Source organism: Jatropha curcas, chromosome 1, assembly GCF_041381405.1.
Source record: "Jatropha curcas cultivar XTBG-Jc1 chromosome 1, XTBG_Jcur_1.0, whole genome shotgun sequence".
NCBI classification, from domain to species: Eukaryota; Viridiplantae; Streptophyta; class Magnoliopsida; order Malpighiales; family Euphorbiaceae; genus Jatropha; species Jatropha curcas.
Window position 1 is genome coordinate 31835145 of NC_143151.1, and position 19032 is coordinate 31854176.

Genomic DNA, 19032 nt, shown 5'->3' on the forward strand with positions numbered 1-19032 from the left:
ACATTTTTCATTCATATCAAACACAAAAACGTCAAGTTCTAGATAAAATTCACTAAATTTTATGGAAGTCATTTATATTAAACTTTATAGGACTATAATGCATGTGATATATGTCATTTGATGTAAACAAGGTTGTGCTGTGAGATAATTTATATTAATTTTTGTTATGCTAGTTTAGCATTTTTAAGGAATCAATAAACAATTGAACATGCTCGCTTCTACTTTTTTGTAAAGGCTGATTTGCATATACATTGTATTTGTATCTTTTGGTTGAACCAGATTTGAACACAAGTCATCTCAGCATTGTTTATGAACTCGTGTCGGAATGTTTATATTAAAAGTTACAAATTTGAATTTCCTTGTTTCTGTGCAGAATGATTTGGCCAACATTCAGAAAAAAAAGGAAGAAGAAAAGGCAAGATAAAATTTTCAGACTTTGTAATTTCTGTTTTCGAAGGCTTGAGGAATGATATATAATTAATATGATCTGATTCACATTTGGAACAGGCACTTAGAGAGCTAAGAGCCAAGGCATCCCAGAAAGGAGCATTTGGAGGTACTGGGCTCAAGAAGAGCGGAAAGAAATGAGGTTCTTGAAACCCATATCAGAATAGAATATATGATTTGATTTGTGCTTGTGTGATTACACGTGTTATTATGTTACCATGGCACATGTTTTATTTGAGTATTGGTTTGTGACATCCTTTGGTTAACATGATGGTGTACTTCCATTTTTAATGCTACTGGACCTTTGAACCTTTAAGTTAATGTCACTGTGTGAAACCCATATCCTTTGGTTTGTGCTCTCTCTGTGGCAAGATTGTAATTTTTGCTTTTGTTTCTAGCTGTTTGGAATTTCTCATTACCTTGAAAAATGTTTTATTTCCATCGTATGTTTTTTTCATGTATGATAACATTCAATTCCATTTCATGTCACTTCTTGGTTGTGTTCGACAAAAAGTGTTAAAAGAGGTAAATTTGTATCATTGCTATGCACTGAAAAAAGGGGTTAATACTTTGACAAAACAAAAAAGAAGAGGTTTTAGGACACTTGCTTCCTCTGGCTTGAACAAGGCAAGCAATCATTAGATTCTTGGCAAAGGGATTAACTTATCTAAATCAGGTTATTCACTATGGATTAAATGAATTGAAATAGAAATGGATTAAATGAATTTTTGTTGGGGCTAGGGGCTAAATCTATACAGAAGTATTTTCCTTTCGGAAATTATTAATTTGCTATTAAGTAATAAACTAGATTTTATACAAGTATAAATTGTAGCATTCAAACGTGATAATTTTATCTCTTTCAAAAAAAAAAAAAAAAAAACGTGATAATTTTATTAATAAAATGATAAAAGTTGAGAATGACAATTTTTTATTGAGAAATGTAGATGATGCTGATTGGTATAATGGTAGCGAAAAATAACTGTACTTGGTGATACAAAATCGACTGAATCAAGCAATAATGAGTACTATTAGTTGTTAGCCCTAACCATCAAAATATTTGGTCCGTCTTGGTGTTTGTTCTTCCATGGAAGCTAAGCTTCAAGCCTCGATCAATGGTTTAAACTTGGCTTGGAACATGGGTTGTAGGCAGCTTGTGGTTGGGATGGATCCTTTGGTTCATAAAGATTTTAGTTTCAGCTACAAATACAAGTAATGTGCCGTTTGCGTAGTTGATCCGTTGGCTCGAGATTGGCACGTGTTCTACAATATTTGTTATCATAAACCAAATCAGGTTGCTGATACATTGCCTCATCTGGCTGCGAATGATGAGTTAGGCAGGCATATTTTTCTTCATCCTCTTGACGTCATGATGTGATTATGTATCGATTTGGAGATGTATGCAAACAGTGATTTGATCGTATTTAATTGCGCAATCGATCTTAATTTTCTCTTTTTTGTATATTGGAAATTCATATTAAATTTAGAATTTTTAAAACAATAAAATCAATGTTCTAAAAAAAATAAAATTAGATGTAAAAAATGAAAACATATTGTTAAAGTTTAATATTTTATAATTAAAAAATATTAATTTATCTTCAAATTTCAAGTATTGATGGACTATTTCAAGTCATTTAATATAACCAAAAAAATATAATTATTTCGTGATTCATCTTTTATCTCAGATTAGGATAATCATCCAAATTTGAGTCCAACACGACATTGAACCTTCTTTTTTTAAAATGATTTTAAAGATTTTTAGGCACATGTTTTTTCTTCAGTTCTTCCACCAAAAAACCCAATAGTGTCGAAGGGGAATATATGGGCCTTTCTTTTTTTTACAGGCCTGCCTGAGAGTGAGTCACTCTGCCACCGATAGCCCTTCCAATTGAAGCAATCAGAAAGGTTGTTTAACACTAGGCTCAGAGCACTTGGTACCAGCTACATCATATGCATGGCCACTTGTCGTCTTCCTATTGAATGCTTGGAAAGTGGACGTTGGCCGTTTCCTCTTTCTACTTCAGTCCCAACAAAATAGCTAACGTTGGCATTTGTTTCGGTGCTTTTTTTCTTACACAATCACCAAAAAACGTGCTCTCTCACTCTTCTCCTTCTTCATCTTTCTCTTCAATTCTACTTTTCTTAAAGATTATTTTCCTTTTCTGGGTTGAGTAGGGAAGTAAAGATCTTTTGAAATATATATATTTTTTCTATATTTTGAGAGGAAAAGAGCATTAAAAGGTAGATTTATCAGAAACGTTTTTCCTTTTTATTCAAAACTAAAAAGAAGGTATATACCTCTCTACATCAAAATTAGGCAGGATACTTGTGAATTTTGGAAAAAGTAGGCGATTAAGAAGAAAGTATTGAGAGCTCTGTTTTTTGGCAGAAAGTTGCCGTTTTTATATGTTTTCAATTTTTCATGCGTGTAAGCAAAGGTGATTTTATGTCTTGATTATTGGATGATAATCACAGGCATATAATAAAGTTTTTGTCAAGATCAAGATTTTGAGGTATTTCATAGAATGAGAGATAAGGTATAATGGATTTTTGGCCAGAGTTTCTTGCTAGTAGTTGGGGGAAAGAATTTGTTGCTGGTGGGTTTGGCGGCGTTGCAGGTGTAATATCTGGTTATCCACTTGACACCCTGCGTATCAGGCAACAACAGAATGCCAAATCTGGCTCTGCCTTGAGCATCCTCCGCCGTGTTGTGGCTACAGAAGGGCCTGGTGCACTCTATAGGGGGATGGCTGCACCCTCAGCATCAGTCACCTTTCAGGTAATTCTATTTCTTTTTTAATTATTAATATTTTTTTCTGTTTTCATATTTTGAGATTTCTTGGATTTGGAAACCTTATCATGATTATTTTGGTCTAAGAGAAGAGTTTTGTTTAGATTTTTGTTCTTCCCTTTTCATTTCATTTCCTTTTCTTTTTTTTTTTTTAAGTCTTGATATTGAAGTTGATGTTAGTAGAAAATTATCAGTAGGATTCAACTCGTGGGGTCTAGAAATTCCATTCTAGAATATAGTACTACATCAGCTCTTATTGAGATTGCTTTTGTGATGATTCAATAGTGATGGGATAATTGACCATGTCTTGTTGTTCAATTTTTTAAAGAAACCACTTTCCAGAAATTTGGCTGATAATGGAGCCCTACTTATCTGATATGACATTATATTATACAGATAGCTTACCACACAAATATTATGTTTGCCTTGGCTCCACCAAGTGGATATCCTTTTTTGTGCCTTTTGTTTTCCACCATAATAAAGAAAAACCTTTTCTTCACTTTATCAATCAAAGCAGGCCTAAAGCAATTGTCCTCCACCAAAAGGATATCCATTGTTTACCATGGAGACCAAGACCTCCTCACTAGGAATAGGAAATTACTTGATCAGTGAGATACTAAACTAATAGATTCAAGAATGGAATATGACATACTGGAAAATATGTTTGTTTGTTGCAGAATGCTATGGTTTTCCAGATCTATGCCATCCTTTCTCGAGCGTTCGACTCTTCTGTTTCAGTTAATGATCCTCCTTCCTACAAAGGTGTTGCCATAGGAGGAGTTGGCACCGGAGCATTGCAAAGCATAATGCTATCACCTGTTGAATTGGTGAAAATCCGCCTTCAACTGCAGGACAAAAGTCAATCAAAACTCCATCAGATGGATTGTCATAAAGGTCCAATAAGTGTGGCTAAAAGTATAATAAGAAGAGAGGGTGCAAGAGGAATATATCGCGGCTTTACGATCACTATGCTTAGAGATGCACCCTCTCATGGCTTCTACTTTTTTACGTATGAGTACATGAGGGAACAACTTCACCCTGGCTGTAGAAAGACAGGTCAAGAAAGCTTACAAACAATGCTGGTAGCAGGAGGACTAGCAGGAGTTGCTAGTTGGGTCTGTTGCTATCCATTAGATGTTATCAAAACTAGATTACAAGCTCAAACACCATCTTCGCCGCACAAGTATAATGGCATTTTGGATTGTTTTCGCAGAAGTGTTAAAGAAGAAGGCTATAGCGTGCTCTGGCGTGGTTTGGGCACTGCTGTTGCAAGAGCTTTTGTTGTCAATGGAGCAATATTTTCTGCTTATGAGATTGCATTAAGGTGTTTGTTTAACAATGGAAACATTCAAGCAGAGAACAGGATTTAGGAGAAATTTATCTTTTTTGGTTATAATGGTTATCATTATTTATCTGTAGTTACAATTTTAAAGCAGAATCAAATTGCATATGGCATGCAATTTCAACGAGGAAATTGTAAGTTCATATGCAGAGACAAGAACATAACAAAATGATCTTGTTTCCAAATGAAACTTTGCCCCCTCTATGTGTGTGATATTAACAATGATGAAATAAAAAATGCATATATCAGGCCACTGCCCTGCTAATATAAATGTAAACTAGTTGTATATAAATGACAAAACATTGTGACAGAAGAAATCAATAAGTTGAACAGGTATTTTACCCTGCATATTTTTATTTTGTTTTATCAATTTGAAACAGCTTCTAAAGATAGAACCCTTGTACAAATTTCTATGGAGAACCTTATGCCAATCCAGAAATGAACTAACATGCGAATGCGAGGGAGGCACATCCTCCGCCATAACATCAGCCAACCCATAGCTGCATTCTGCCGAGGCACGAAGATTATTATAGTGCTTAACAGCACGAACAATTGCACGAACTTGCTTGTATGTATTTGAATTGTAGAAAATGTCTGGTCATTACATCCAAAAATTTCAGATATAAGAAGCACGGCATCGCGTCCCAATTGCATCATGAACGCTGCATCTGCAGGAGTCCTTATGCCTCCTAATGCAAATTGCATAAAAGGAAGCTTACCCATGCGCTCAATTTCTGCTTCAAGATCATAAGATACCTCCTCCTTTGTGAAAGAGAGAACCTCATCTTCGTTAGTATTGGTTAAATTTCTTGCCTTTTTCATTGACCTAACATTCCTAACAGTCTCAGAAACGTCCCCCAGCCCACCTAATTCCCACCTTATACCTGTCCCTGGACCCATAGTGTGGCTGCACCTTCCATTATCCTTGTTAATACCTATTTGAAATTCCTACACTCACATGCAAACGGCATCCGAAAAGTATGCTTGCTAATGTAATTTTCCTTGTCAGCATTACCAAGAAGCTCACTTTCATCAATATGGTCTACTCCAATTGCTTCCAGAATCTGGGCTTCAACAAAATGCCCGATGCGGACTCTTTCCATCACAGGAATTCAGACTGCCTGCCAGATTTCCCAGACAAGGTGTGGATCAGGCATGCGAAATTTTACCATGGTAAATAACAACACATGAAGCTCCAGCTTCCCCTGCTATTTTTGCTTGTTCTGCATTGATCACCTCAACGATTACTCCTCCTTGGAGCTCTTGGGTCAATCGCAACTTCACCCTCAGGCGGTTCTCTTTGCTATCAATATCACCTGAGCTGTCAAAAAATGGTATTGTAGCATCACCCAAGGAACGCAAGTGCGGAAGAGATAAGAATCACTTTGCTATTCGCGACCTTCATGTTTTAGAACCACTGAGATCAAGAATGTGTAGATACCAGGAAAAGAATAGAGATAAGAAGCATACAGGTACGGCTTAATGTTGTAAAAGCTTCAGATGAGGTCCAACGTGGATTCAATTTATTACCTATCAAAATGTAAAATGGTGTATATTTGCATGTTAAAATTAGCAGAGGAAAAGAGGAAGGAGATAGGAAGTATCACTTTGGGTAGATTTAGAAGTCTTTGGATGAGACTAAAGGTGGGTGAATCTAGAAAGACCGACATAGAAAGTTATTTTCTTTGTTAAGATAATAACCTTAGATGGTAGTTCTCTAAAATTGGTAACAGTATTCCTTTCCTCTGAATTTTAAAAACCGGGGACACAAGTAAAAACTGGTAGCAGTTTTATCCTCGAGAAAAGGTGGAGCAGAAGCTACTTTGAAATGCAATTATAGAACATATTAACATTCAAGATAGACAAAAAAAAAAAAAAAAAAAAAGAGTAGCAGTCAGCCAATCCGGCCTCTAAATTGCGGAAGACGCAGAAACAATTAAATGGTTTTGCAATTTCGCTGCCTCTTAAAGAAAACCTATGCGATTTCCAGTTCTGTTACAACACTAACACAAGACTTTATTCAAATTCGTGTCTATATATCCAGCCAATAAGAAACAGCATACAACATGTATAGATCAAAATTAACACAATAACAAGATACACCAATCTCTATAATTCTTAATAGCATACAAGAAAGAAACACTAGTATTTAGAACTATAATTCTTAGTCCCCGCTGCGATTAAACTGTTGAATCCCTGTCTCCACTGAGATTAAGTTCTGCCATTGCATCCTCCAATTCACAGCTACTCTCGACCAACACGTGAGGATCATTATAATGCCTAACAGCCTGCACGATAGCCCTTACTCGCTTATATGGATCAGCGCAATCAAAAACCTCATTCCCTACAAAAATCCCATCACAACCCAATTGCATCATTAAAGCTGCGTCTGCAGGACTCATAATCCCTCCTGCAGCAAACTGCACAACAGGCAACCTTCCCATTTGCTTAGTCTGGGCTACAAGATCATAAGGAGCAGCTATCTTTTTAGCAAATGCAAAAACCTCATCTTCGTCCATGTTATTCAAAACTCGAATCTCTTTCATTACATTTCTCACATTCTTAACAGTCAGGGCGATATTGCCATGGCCTAATACCTCTCCTTGTGTCCTTATCATTGCCGCACCTTCCCTTACCCTTCTTAACGCTTCCCCCAAATCTTGACACCCGCAAATAAATGGGCATCTGAAATTATGCTTATTAATAAAATTATCCTCATCTGCTAAAGCAAGAAGCTCACTTTCATCGATATAATCAACGCCAATGGCTTCCAGTATCTGGGCCTCAACAAAATGGCCAACACGAGCTCGAGCTATTACAGGGATTGAAACAGCACGTTTTATCTCCTTGATAAGGGATGGGTCAGGCATGCGCTTAATTCCTTGACGCATTGGTTCCGCCAGCATTATTGAGCAAGCACCGGCTTGTTCAGCTATTTTTGCTTGTTGTAAATTAGTGACTTCGAGAATTGCGCCACCCCGAAGCATCTGAGCTAAACCTACCTTGAGTGAAAATGGATTCTTCTTGGCATCTGTAATGGCGCTGCTATTGTAGAGAGTTACAGCTCCATCCTCTTCCATTTGTGAAAATGCCTGAGAGAAACAACGAACAAAAATGGACTAGAAATGATCGCAGAATCAATATCTGAACTCCTCGGGTTTGGCTTTCTTCTATAGTGGAATAGAGATAATTAGAAGAGAATCCATGTACAGAGAAAGGAAAAGTCGAGAAGGTTCGACGGAGTCTCGAGGTAGGTTTAGTCGGTGGGTAATGGAAAAATGTAGAAATTTCGGTTCCATTCCTACTTTTCAAAGTTTAAAAAGGCGTTTTTGTAACGTTGTTTTACCTGTCTGTTTAGCTGTTTGGATTGTAGAAGTTTACGCCAATAGAATTTTAAATATTTTAAAAATAGTTTTTCCCTGCTTTTCTAAAAATAGTTTTTTGTATTAATTCAAATTTTATAATAATTTAATCCTACTAGTAATCAATGTTTATCTCTCTAATTATAAGTGTTAAAAATCCCTTAATTATATTTTATTTGAATTTTTTTAAAAATTAATTTGATTTTTATAGTTCCCATTTCCAACACCTTAAACTAATTTGACTATATTTTTTTGGGCAGGAAAGGTAATAGTTTCCTTTTTCCTTTAAGAATTAAGGAATTGCTAAACATGTACTACATTTTTAAATCAAAGATTCATAAATAGAATTTATAATACTATATGTTAAATGAAAAGAATAATGTTAAAAACACTTATGCATTGTTTGATAAATTCAAAATGTGAAATTCAAATTAATTAATTTTAAATATAATTCATTTATAAATAAATTTTTCATACTTAGAATAAAATCAAAATTTAAAATTCATTTTTTTGTATTTTCTAAAATACATTAGTATAATAATTTAAAAAAATTAGGAAAATGAAGTTGTTATTACATAAAATTTTGAGCCGTTTAAATTTATGAAATTTATTTAAAATTTTCATGTTTTTTGATAAAATTTTACTTACTTATATTCAAATCCATATAATTAAATTCAGATAATTGAATTCTTCATTTTTTTCATAACAAATACAAAATTTAAATTTAAAAATGAATTCCAGAATATGTTTGTTAATTTACCATTTTAATCGAACTTTGGTGAATACTTGTGCCTATATTTTCAAATTTGATAATATTGCATATATTTCCTATTAACAATAACAGCTTTTAAATTTTTATATTTATATATAAAGTATAAACTTTATACGTAATTAATATATTTTTAGAATAATAATTTCTATGTATTTAATTGAGCTAATTTTATTAGTTAAAATATTCAATATAATAATTTCACAGAATAAATTATTTAATCAATTTAATCTTATGAGTTAAAGTATTCGACGGAGTCAAAATAAAAATAGAGTTTTAATATGCATTTAGCCAAAATTTATCTTTTTAATTTATATTCCATTAAGAATGTTGATTAGGAAAATACTTTATTGAAAATATTGATTACAAATAATTAAACTTTGTTTTTAAAATTCCAAAGTGTTATGGATAAGCAGAAAGAGACAAGAAGCAAAGAAATGGTTCTGTAAAAACAACGAAGAACGCAACACTGAAGATACCAGATAGCAGAACAGAGAGGGGTAGTCCATGCATGGCTGCAAAGCTGCTGGGTTTACAAACGGCATGGACAAAGATTCTTGGCAGTGTGATTAATATTTAAAATCATATGGCTTTTTTCTTAAAAACACAATTCATTTGATAATTTTGATCAATAAGAATCTATCTACACTTAAGTAATTAAAATAGTATTAAGACAGTTAATAGATCATCAAATGTAATCTGTCATTGAAGTTTAAGTATAATCCTTCAATGGCTATTTTTCTGTCATACAAAGTCTAGTTTTCGAATCAGATGTTTTCTGATAAGCTTATTATACATTCAACAAATTGTAAAAGCTCTCTGCTTTTTAACATAAACTATATCGGCCATGACGGTCTTAATTACACCTGTTCTGCTTAATTTGGAATTAGGAGAATTTATTAAGAAAATAATTAAATAATTGCGCGGATCAGGCTCCATGCAGGACCCACGAGTCCCTCGCTCCGACCTGGTTCTTAACGAAGTGACAAAATCTATGTTCATCATCTTTGTTTTACCGGCCCTAATTTTTAAAATCAGCCGTACGATCTGATAAACGGGGCTCACCATATTGGGACTTCACCGACTTCTGATTTGAAACGTGTCGACATCTCAATGAATCCCTCCAATCCACGAAATTTAAATATCTAACGGACTACAGTACACAGAAATAATAAAAAAACTTGAGTGGGTCCCGCCATGTGGGACGGTGGGTGACGCTAATAGGTGAAAATTCAAATTAAAATAATAAATAATAAGAATAATAATAAAGGGCCCCGCACAACCACTGGGGCCCGCTTGGCATCGCCGAAAATTGGAACTGGATGCGAATGAATCAACAGTAGACGCACGTGCCGTGCTTGTCCCTTCGCATTCGCTGTCTTAAAAAATTGGATCTCTATCCTCCCTCCCTACTCTACTCCTTCATTTTCACTCAATTCTGTGTTTGTCTTTATAAATGTCTTTTTCTGTTATTATTTTTTTAATATACTAAAAAAGAAATTTCTTTTCATCCACTCTAAATTTGGGCAAATTTCAATAGTAACATCTTCCAAAATTATTTTGCACAATTTGTATTTTTATGTATAAATACAAATGATTAAGCATATCATTACAATCGGGGAATTTCGATTTTACTTATTTATTTTAAAAAATACACACAAAAGATAGGCCATAATGCACCATTTATTTGTTATGACACACAAAAAATTTTATTAAAATAAAAGTTTATTTGTTTTTATCTTCTCTCTTTTTTTAATTTATTATTTCTCTCTTAATTAGATGAATTTTTAGATGTGGTTTATATTCTAACTTTATTCTTTTTTTTAAAATATATTTCAATTGAGGTTTTTAATTTTATTGGTTAAATTCATAAATGGAGTTATGAATTCGATTTAAATATAATATTTATTAGTATTTAGAATGTTTTGATAATAAATTAACTTAAATGTGATTATATTCAAATTCCATATTCAAATATCATTAAGTTAAATTTAGAAAGGAAATTAATATTTTGAGGTATATATATATATATATATATATATATATATATATATTAATAAAAATATTATAAGCTTCTCCCTATGCTTTTGATTTCAATTTCTCTTTTTTTTAAAGAAAAATAAAAATGAAAATATGTGGATGTGTAAACTTTTGTTGCCTGCTTGTCACTACTATAGTGACTGGTTGTTAGAGAGAGAAAGAGCGTTGCTTATTTTGAATTTAGAAAGAGAAAGAAAAATTTTTAGAGAGAGAGGGGGAAAAGGAAAGACTCATAAAGATCAAATAACTTCTGTAAGAGAGAAAGAAAGAGGAGCAGCTCTCATTTAAGAGAGACAAAGTAAGGCTTTAACCTTACTTCATTTTATTGTACGCACATATATTAGATTCAGTGTTACATAAATATCACATGAACTGATCGAAGCTGGTAAAAGATTGAGTGAGAGAAGGAGAAGAGATTTGAGTCGGATAAAGGAATATGAACGGAATGGGAAGGCAAGGACAGAGATCTGGAGCAACAGCAGTGCATCATCAAAGACAATACTCTGATAATTTCTTAGATTCTTCATCGAATGGTAGATGGCTTCAATCTGCTGGTCTTCAACATCTTCAGAACTCTTCTTCTTCTTCTTCAATCCCTCCTCTCCAGGTTTTAAGCTTATTGTCTTCTTATGTTTTCTCTTATTGGTCTTTTAATTGAGTTCATGAGTTGACTTGGCTGGCCGAATGGATTCTCTTAACTTTTTTTTTTTTTTTTGAAAATTTTTGATTTTTTGGTTTTTAATGGGAATTCGATGGGCTTTTTGGTTACATTTTGGAAATTGGTTTTTGATGTAATGGAAATTACAGATCTAAGCATTTCAAAAACTTACCATACTAGTCTTGTTTGGTTGCCAAGAATATGGGAGTAAAGAAAATATTTCTTAATCAGTTAAATCTGCAGATCTTTTGTTTAATTCCTTAACCTCTAAAGGCAGTTCACTGTATAGGTTTTTATAGATCTGAGGCTAATATTTTCAACAGGACTATAATTTCTATGGCGGTGGTGGTGGTGGCGGTGGAGGAGGAGGGCAGGGGATGAGAATGTATCGCAATGCGCCTAGGGGTTTTAATGGAGTAAATGAGTTTTATGTAGAGCCTACTACCCCTCCTATTAGTTCACGGTCATCTAGTCAGAGAAAGAATGGCGAAGACTCTCCAAATGAGTTCAGTCCTGGGCTCTTGGATCTCCATTCATTTGATACTGAGCTGCTTCCTGAGGTGGGTTTCTTATCATTTCTAGCGAATGAGTTACATTTTGTTTCTGGGAGTCTTGATGATTAGATATCATCATCTAATCTGTTTTCTAGCTGATAGATGCACTCGTTTTTTTATCTACTCAAAGTTTATTTTTGATTTTGTTGTTATGTATGAGAAATTATCCTTGAAATTATTGCTTGAAAGAAACATTTGTCTTTGGCAGTCTTTGCTCCTTAGTTTTAAATTTGAGAGTGGATGTTGGGATCAGTTGAATTACTTTTGCAATCTTATCTATGCTCATTGTATTGTTGTTACTTTGTGGATAGATGCCAGTTCCTGGCCTGTATGATGGTTCCTCTCTCTTTCATCCTGTCCGGGGTAGAAGCTTTGATGACTCTGAACCTTTTCTTTCAAATAAGCAGCAAACTAGCAGAGCTCCTGTTTTACCAGATAACAATCTCCTGAAGAGCTTTGCCGCAGACAAAGAGAAAGCCAGTTCTGTTGCAAAGATCAAAGTTGTGGTAAGCTCTCTCAAATTGTGTTTCTGACTTTTCCTCTCACTGATGCTTTCTATATGTTACTGTTCCATTCTTTTCCCAAAATTTTATTTCAATGCCTGCCTGATGGGAGCTGGTGATAGCTTGGTGGAACTTTTGTAATTCCCACTGAACTGCAATTGTAGAGTGATAGCTTGTTATTCACTCTTATGCTTTTCAATGCAGGTCCGCAAGAGACCAATGAATAAAAAGGAGCTGGCGAAAAATGAAGAAGACATAATAGAAACACTTTCCAATTCTCTAACAGTTCATGAGACCAAGCTTAAGGTAAGTTTTTCTGTTGATTTCATCATCTTTTGGATTGAGAGTACAACATAAAAAAAATTGTCAACTAAATGTAATTAGATGGCAATATTTTTTCTCAAATTTGTACCTTCCGGTAATCCAGAATAAAATGATTGAAAATGGTATGACAAAGTCTATTCAGATGGACAGTATGAATGATGATTTGCAATGCAGCAAAGTTTTGTATGTAAACTAATTTGATTGATCAATTTCTTATAAAAACATTACTTTTTTATCTTGTTAAGCTCATTGTAATAGGTTATAATCATGTTCCACCTATTTTCTAAATTTGGTACTCTGCTCTGCTGCTGACAGATTCTGATTTCAATTAATAACATCTAGAGTTTCTAATAATTTTAGATGTCAATCTTTTTCAGGTTGATCTAACGGAATATGTTGAAAAGCATGAGTTTGTTTTTGATGCAGTGCTAAATGAGGAAGTATCAAATGATGAGGTAAGGATATTGGTGGAGTAATTGAGACTGAATAAAATAACTCCTCAAAGTTTGAGTATTTTCTCGGAACATGCTGATTACTAATTTTTTATATAGGTTTATCGTGAGACTGTGGAACCCATAGTTCCAATAATTTTTCAACGCACAAAAGCAACGTGCTTTGCATACGGGCAAACAGGTGAAGTGCTACTCCTGGATAATGATTTTAAGGATTAATTACTATTTCTTTCCCTCCATATTCATAAATCATTAGATCATCCGAGTCTCTTATGCCTGGAAGTTTCATTACACAATCTTGTGTTTTTTTTTTTTTTGGCGAGGATAAACATATTTTGTTCCTTATTTGGAATCACTGTTATGGATATTTTACCTTCATGCTCCTGATTCATCCACCATCAGAAGCCTAGCAATGGTTGATAGAGCCTGATTATATGTAACCCTCCATTATACAGATAATTGATGATGGTTTAAATGTTACTTCTTATTGAAATTTTCTTACTTCCCTCCTTCCATGTTCATAAGTCATTAGATCATCCTGAGTCACTTATGCCTGGAAGTTTTATTCCATAATCATGTGTTGTTCCTTATTTGGAATCCCCTATTTTGGATATTTTACCTTCATGCTCTTGATTCATCCACCAGCAGATACTTTTCTCGACTTGGTTATACCAATGAGTTTTTATGGTTTCACTTTTATTGGTAATAAATGTCAAATGATCTAATCTATTAATAAAATTATTTGCTGTAAAACCAGCCTGTACTGATTTTTTCATCCCTCATCAGGAAGTGGAAAAACCTACACTATGAAACCATTACCCCTCAAGGCTTCACGAGATATCCTGAGGTTAATGCATCATACTTACAGGAACCAAGGGTTTCAGCTATTTGTGAGCTTCTTTGAAATATATGGTGGAAAACTATTTGATCTTCTTAGTGATCGGAAGTAAGTTGCATAATCTGTCCTTGTCTGGTTATTTAGTTAGCAGTTGTACTCTGAATTTGCTGACAATTGAAATTCTGCTTATATAGAAAGCTTTGCATGAGAGAGGATGGTAAGCAGCAAGTTTGCATTGTTGGTTTACAAGAGTACAAAGTATCAGATGTAGAGACAATAAAGGACCTCATTGAGAAAGGAAATGCTACAAGAAGTACCGGTACAACAGGTGCAAATGAGGAATCATCTCGTTCACATGCTATACTCCAACTTGCTATCAAGAGGTCAGTTGATGGCAGCGAGTCAAAGCCTCCACGTCTTGTTGGCAAGCTCTCCTTTATAGATCTTGCTGGAAGTGAACGTGGTGCAGATACCACAGATAACGATAAACAGACAAGGTATAGTCCAATTTTCCTTCTAGTTTCTGAGAATACCCATGGTAAAACCACTAATGCTTTGTTTGGATAGAGGAGGATGTAAAATAAGGGAGGATATAAAATGAGGGAGTAAAATGGTACTACTCACTTTACTTCCTTATTTTACACTCTTTGTTTGGATTGGAGGGAGTAAAAATAAATTTAATTTACATTGTTTTCCACCTTGCTGCCTTATTTTCCTCCCGTTTTGGGGAGTAAATTGGAGTAAAATAAGGAATATTTTACATCCACTCACAATTTTATCTTCTTCCCAAACAGGGTATTTTTGCGAAATCCAAGAAATTGTCACGAATTATTTTACACTCCTATTTTACAACAAAACAAACAAGCTGTAAGGAAAATTAAGGATCTGCTCATGTTATGTTCGTCACAAGGAAGAATGATATTCAAGCACATACCATTGCAAATAATGCATATGGAGCAGCAGTTGCAATAGTTAGTAACTTAGTATGTTAAGCTGGAAGTATTTGTCTTTTTCAACTCACCAGGATCCTGAGAACTCCAAAAGCAACAAATTGCTATCTTTGACAACATAACTGGGAATGAACTATTATATTTTATTTGTATATGGAATATAGATAATATATGTAATTTACTGCTCTTCAAATTTGTGCTTTTTCTACTTTTTTTTTTCTATTGACCAATTGACTAGACTGAGTTACTTGTGCTAAAACAGATTTTAAAATTGATGCTGTAACACTATGTTCTAGTTTAGTAAGTAATTTTTTTATATGATGGATTAGGATGTTTGATTTGATTGTTTCCTATAAATGGTGTAGGATGGAAGGTGCAGAGATCAACAAGAGTTTACTTGCATTGAAGGAATGCATTAGAGCTCTTGACAACGACAAGAGTCATATTCCTTTCAGAGGCAGTAAATTGACTGAGGTTCTAAGGGATTCTTTTGTTGGCAATTCCCGCACTGTTATGATTTCCTGCATTTCACCAAGCTCAGGATCATGTGAACATACTCTCAACACCTTAAGATATGCTGACAGGTGAAACGAACTACAGAAAATGTCCTGCAGTACTTTTACTCTTTTGTGAGGTGATACCTTAATTTTTCGTTCTTTGAAAATTATATTCCAGAGTGAAGAGCCTTTCTAAAGGGAATGGTCCAAAGAAGGACATATTGTCTTCAACCTTAAATATGAAGGAGTCAACTAATATGCCCTTATCATCAGTTTTACCTGCTACTTCAACCTTTGAGGATGACATAACTGATGCATGGGCAGAGCAAGATGAAAGAGATGATTTTGATGCATCTGAAGACTCCTATGAACAAGAGAAACCAGTATGGAAGGAGAATGGGAAGGTGGAATCATACAATATATCTACGTCAGAGGATAAAATGCGAAAACCCAATGGCATGACAAAATGGAAAGAACCATCAAGGTCTATTCTTAAGAACTCGCGTTCAGATGATGATTTGAATGCTCTGTTACAGGTAATTCATTAGAACATGAATTTGTATTTGTATGCTGTTCTTTGAGATATGCAGAAACTAAGTTGTTGGCATTTTAATTTCTGCTCCGTATTGTCAGGAAGAGGAGGATCTTGTCAATGCACATAGAAAACAGGTTGAGGAGACAATGAACATTGTTAGAGAGGTATGTGATGTCTCCAAATTTCTCCAGTTTTACTATATACTTGTACCTGAGCTCGAAGCCCATTTCCTTTTACCCTCATTCTTAGTACATTTTTCTCCACCACCCTTGGGTCTTTCTTGCTGGTTGGAATGGGGAGAAGATTCTGGTGTTGCTTCTGATGTGCTGATAAAAATACTTTCAGCATGCTGCAAGATTTGAATTCTAAAGGATTCTTTATAGTAAAAGTAGATTTTGGAATTGAATGACAAGTTTCATTGGCAAACCATCCTCACTGATTTTTATGGATCTGCTGTTTTCGAGTCTGTGCCCTTTTATGCATATTCATTTGTAATTTGCAGGAGATGAACCTATTGGTTGAAGCAGATCAACCAGGGAATCAGCTTGATGATTATATTACAAGATTAAATGCCATTCTTTCTCAGAAGGCTGCAGGGATACTGCAATTACAAAATCGTTTGTTGCATTTCCAGAAGCGTTTGAAGGAGCATAATGTTTTAGTATCTTCTTCCGGCTACTAATTTAATGGAAAAGCAGATATCACTATGATGAATGGTAACTTCTTTCGAGTCGGCTGCAAGATTGTTGGCCTACAAGTGGATTTGGAAATGCAATTTCGTGTGAATTTTTTAAGCAGTTTGCCGGGTGATTCACTGGCCATTATGCATAATGCATCTCTTGTATTCTTTATTTTTGGTTTTGAGAGTTTGGAGATTGTTTGAGGTCCCATCTCTCTTTCATTTCATACAGCACTACTGGCTTATTTGTCTTCATTTTCATTTTAGCAAGTTACAGGCAAGAATTGGATTACATGCCAGATGGCATGCTTATGTAAAGTTATGATCATTAAAATTTGATTCATTAATGTAGTACTGTTTACTATACAATACTTCTTTTTCTTGATCGGAAGGGAAGTGATTAAGGTCTGTCTTCTGTAAGCACGTTCTTGTTCTCACCATGTGTATTCTGAATCAGTTTTCACAGCTAATTTCAGGCAGGAACAAGTTTGAGGGAGAGGGTCTAAGTGGGCCCGGGCCTCTGAACTCAATTGATTTTTTATTTATAGATTTTATTTTCCATTAGTAAATAGCTTTCGAGCTAAAAATTATATTAATAGGTGTATTTTATTGCAAGGAAAAACACAAATTTTAAGATTGAAACACAAATGATATTTTATTTCAATATTTTGTCTAGAATTTTTAGTTTAATAAATTAAATAAAATATATAAATTATAATTCTATTTGAATATTAATTTTAAAAAAATAATTATTTTTAAATAATGAGTTATCTATTCATTTTAAATATTACATGATTTTGAGTTGGATTCAGAGCATAATAAATAAAAAAATATCTAAATAATAAAAATTAAAAATAAATATGGAAAAAAAAATTATTGGGACTCAGATTTGGTCAATAAGAGTTGGCATTTACTGGATTGGAGAGAAGAGGGCCAACCAGTAATTGGCTAACGAACAAGGGCATTCTCGTCCCAACGCAATTTATCCCTCGGAATCCACCTTAACAAAAAGTTAGTTACAGTGGCATTTTAGTAATCTCGTGCTACCCCTGTTTCCCGCCACTTCTCATAATTCCGTTAAAAGACAATGGAAAGTTTTGTATCATATAATGGATGTTGCGCTCCATCTACTCTAACGTGGTTTACTATTTTTTTTTTTCCTATAAAATATGTGATTTTATAATCTTTTTTCTTAAAGCGATTTGATCAAATTCTGAAACTGACGGTAATCCATATTATCAATTTAAGATAATAAAATTTCTTCTCAAAAAAAAAAAAAAGTTTAATAAATTTCCCTTTAGTTAGACAATGCTATGAAACTATTAAAACCTAGCTATAGAGTTTTTTTTTTTTTTTTTTTTTTTTTTTTTTTTTTTAAGATTTTACTTCTTTGAGCCACTGTGATCATCTTTTTGACTGGTGGTGATTGGGTTTTGCATTTTATCTTAATTTTATTTAATTTTCTTTTTAGTAATTTTAAGATCTGAATCCGTTTGGAATAAATTTAATTTTCTATGTTGAAACTTCTACACACATGGTAGTATAATTCTAATTAAACTTAGTTTACATTTTGTAAACCATAATACAATACAATGGTGATTAATTTCTTTAGAACATTGTAAAGAAATTCATTATAATTAATGTCTATTTTATTTATTAAATTCATTTTGCTCTTGATTTTAAATAATCAACTCCTCAAAGTGAAATTAGAAATAACCTTTCAAATTTATCTTTTACCTTACATATTTCTCAAGTTTTCATTTTGTCAAGAGGCTATGGAATATTCTCTCTCATTGTTTGAGAGTAATAAATCCTATATTATCAATGCATCTACCTCCATGTGCTTCACATTATGTCCAATAATAATTACCATATATGAAATCCCTTAATTATAATACTCCCTCCGTCTTGTGGTCATTTTACTTGATGTAAAGAGTAATAGATGATATTTTTCTAATATTACCCTTATTTATATCAGATATAATAATTATTTTTGTAAATTATCCTTAATTTTAAGATAAAAAATAATTTAATCAAATTATTTTTAATTTTATTATAATTTAAGAAAATTAATTATTTTTTTAATCCCTTAAACCGTAAACCTTAAACCACTCAAAATAGAAAATAGAAAAAGAGTAACAAATACTAATAACTTCAAAATATAATCATCTAACTATAATTAGGCTTGCAATATTCTACATTCGGATCAAAAGCAAATGGTAAAAAATTACTTTTTTTTGTTTTTTTTTTTTTTCTTTTCTTTTTCTTTTTCTTGGTGGATGGTTTTATTCATC

General features: G+C 33.4%; 3 protein-coding genes and 1 pseudogene across 3 annotated transcripts; 2 read left to right on the forward strand and 2 right to left on the reverse strand.

The window, feature by feature from the left end:
• Nucleotides 1-2505: 2505 nt before the first annotated feature.
• BAC2 (Mitochondrial substrate carrier family protein) lies at nucleotides 2506-4854 on the forward strand. Its single transcript, XM_012217956.4, has 2 exons — nucleotides 2506-3223; nucleotides 3913-4854. Exons 1-2 carry the CDS (start codon nucleotides 2987-2989, stop codon nucleotides 4603-4605), a joined length of 930 nt encoding a protein of 309 aa, XP_012073346.1. The 5' UTR covers nucleotides 2506-2986; the 3' UTR covers nucleotides 4606-4854.
• LOC149499397 (putative pyridoxal 5'-phosphate synthase subunit PDX1) lies at nucleotides 4855-5954 on the reverse strand (annotated as a pseudogene).
• Nucleotides 5955-6592: 638 nt separating this feature from the next.
• On the reverse strand, nucleotides 6593-7889 carry LOC105634984 (pyridoxal 5'-phosphate synthase-like subunit PDX1.2). Its single transcript, XM_012217957.4, is given in 2 exon segments — nucleotides 6593-6771; nucleotides 6773-7889. Coding segments are annotated over 2 exon segments (915 nt in total). The 5' UTR covers nucleotides 7658-7889; the 3' UTR covers nucleotides 6593-6741.
• Nucleotides 7890-10876: 2987 nt separating this feature from the next.
• Nucleotides 10877-17107, forward strand: LOC105634985 (ATP binding microtubule motor family protein). Its single transcript, XM_012217958.4, has 12 exons — nucleotides 10877-11355; nucleotides 11730-11966; nucleotides 12272-12466; nucleotides 12668-12769; nucleotides 13165-13242; nucleotides 13339-13420; nucleotides 14026-14185; nucleotides 14272-14574; nucleotides 15393-15611; nucleotides 15703-16060; nucleotides 16158-16223; nucleotides 16562-17107. Exons 1-12 carry the CDS (start codon nucleotides 11185-11187, stop codon nucleotides 16739-16741), a joined length of 2151 nt encoding a protein of 716 aa, XP_012073348.1. The 5' UTR covers nucleotides 10877-11184; the 3' UTR covers nucleotides 16742-17107.
• The last annotated feature ends 1925 nt before the right edge of the window (nucleotides 17108-19032 follow it).

Excerpts from the sequence above, each read along its gene's own strand:
- LOC105634985 (XM_012217958.4), top strand. The coding sequence starts at position 11,185 with ATGAACGGAATGGGAAGGCAAGGACAGAGATCTGGAGCAACAGCAGTG. Across the intron at positions 11,356-11,729 it reads CTTCAATCCCTCCTCTCCAG|GACTATAATTTCTATGGCGG; the intron begins GTTTTAAGCTTA and ends TATTTTCAACAG. Across the intron at positions 13,421-14,025 it reads CTTTGCATACGGGCAAACAG|GAAGTGGAAAAACCTACACT; the intron begins GTGAAGTGCTAC and ends ATCCCTCATCAG.
- BAC2 (XM_012217956.4), top strand. The coding sequence starts at position 2,987 with ATGGATTTTTGGCCAGAGTTTCTTGCTAGTAGTTGGGGGAAAGAATTT. Across the intron at positions 3,224-3,912 it reads CAGCATCAGTCACCTTTCAG|AATGCTATGGTTTTCCAGAT; the intron begins GTAATTCTATTT and ends TGTTTGTTGCAG.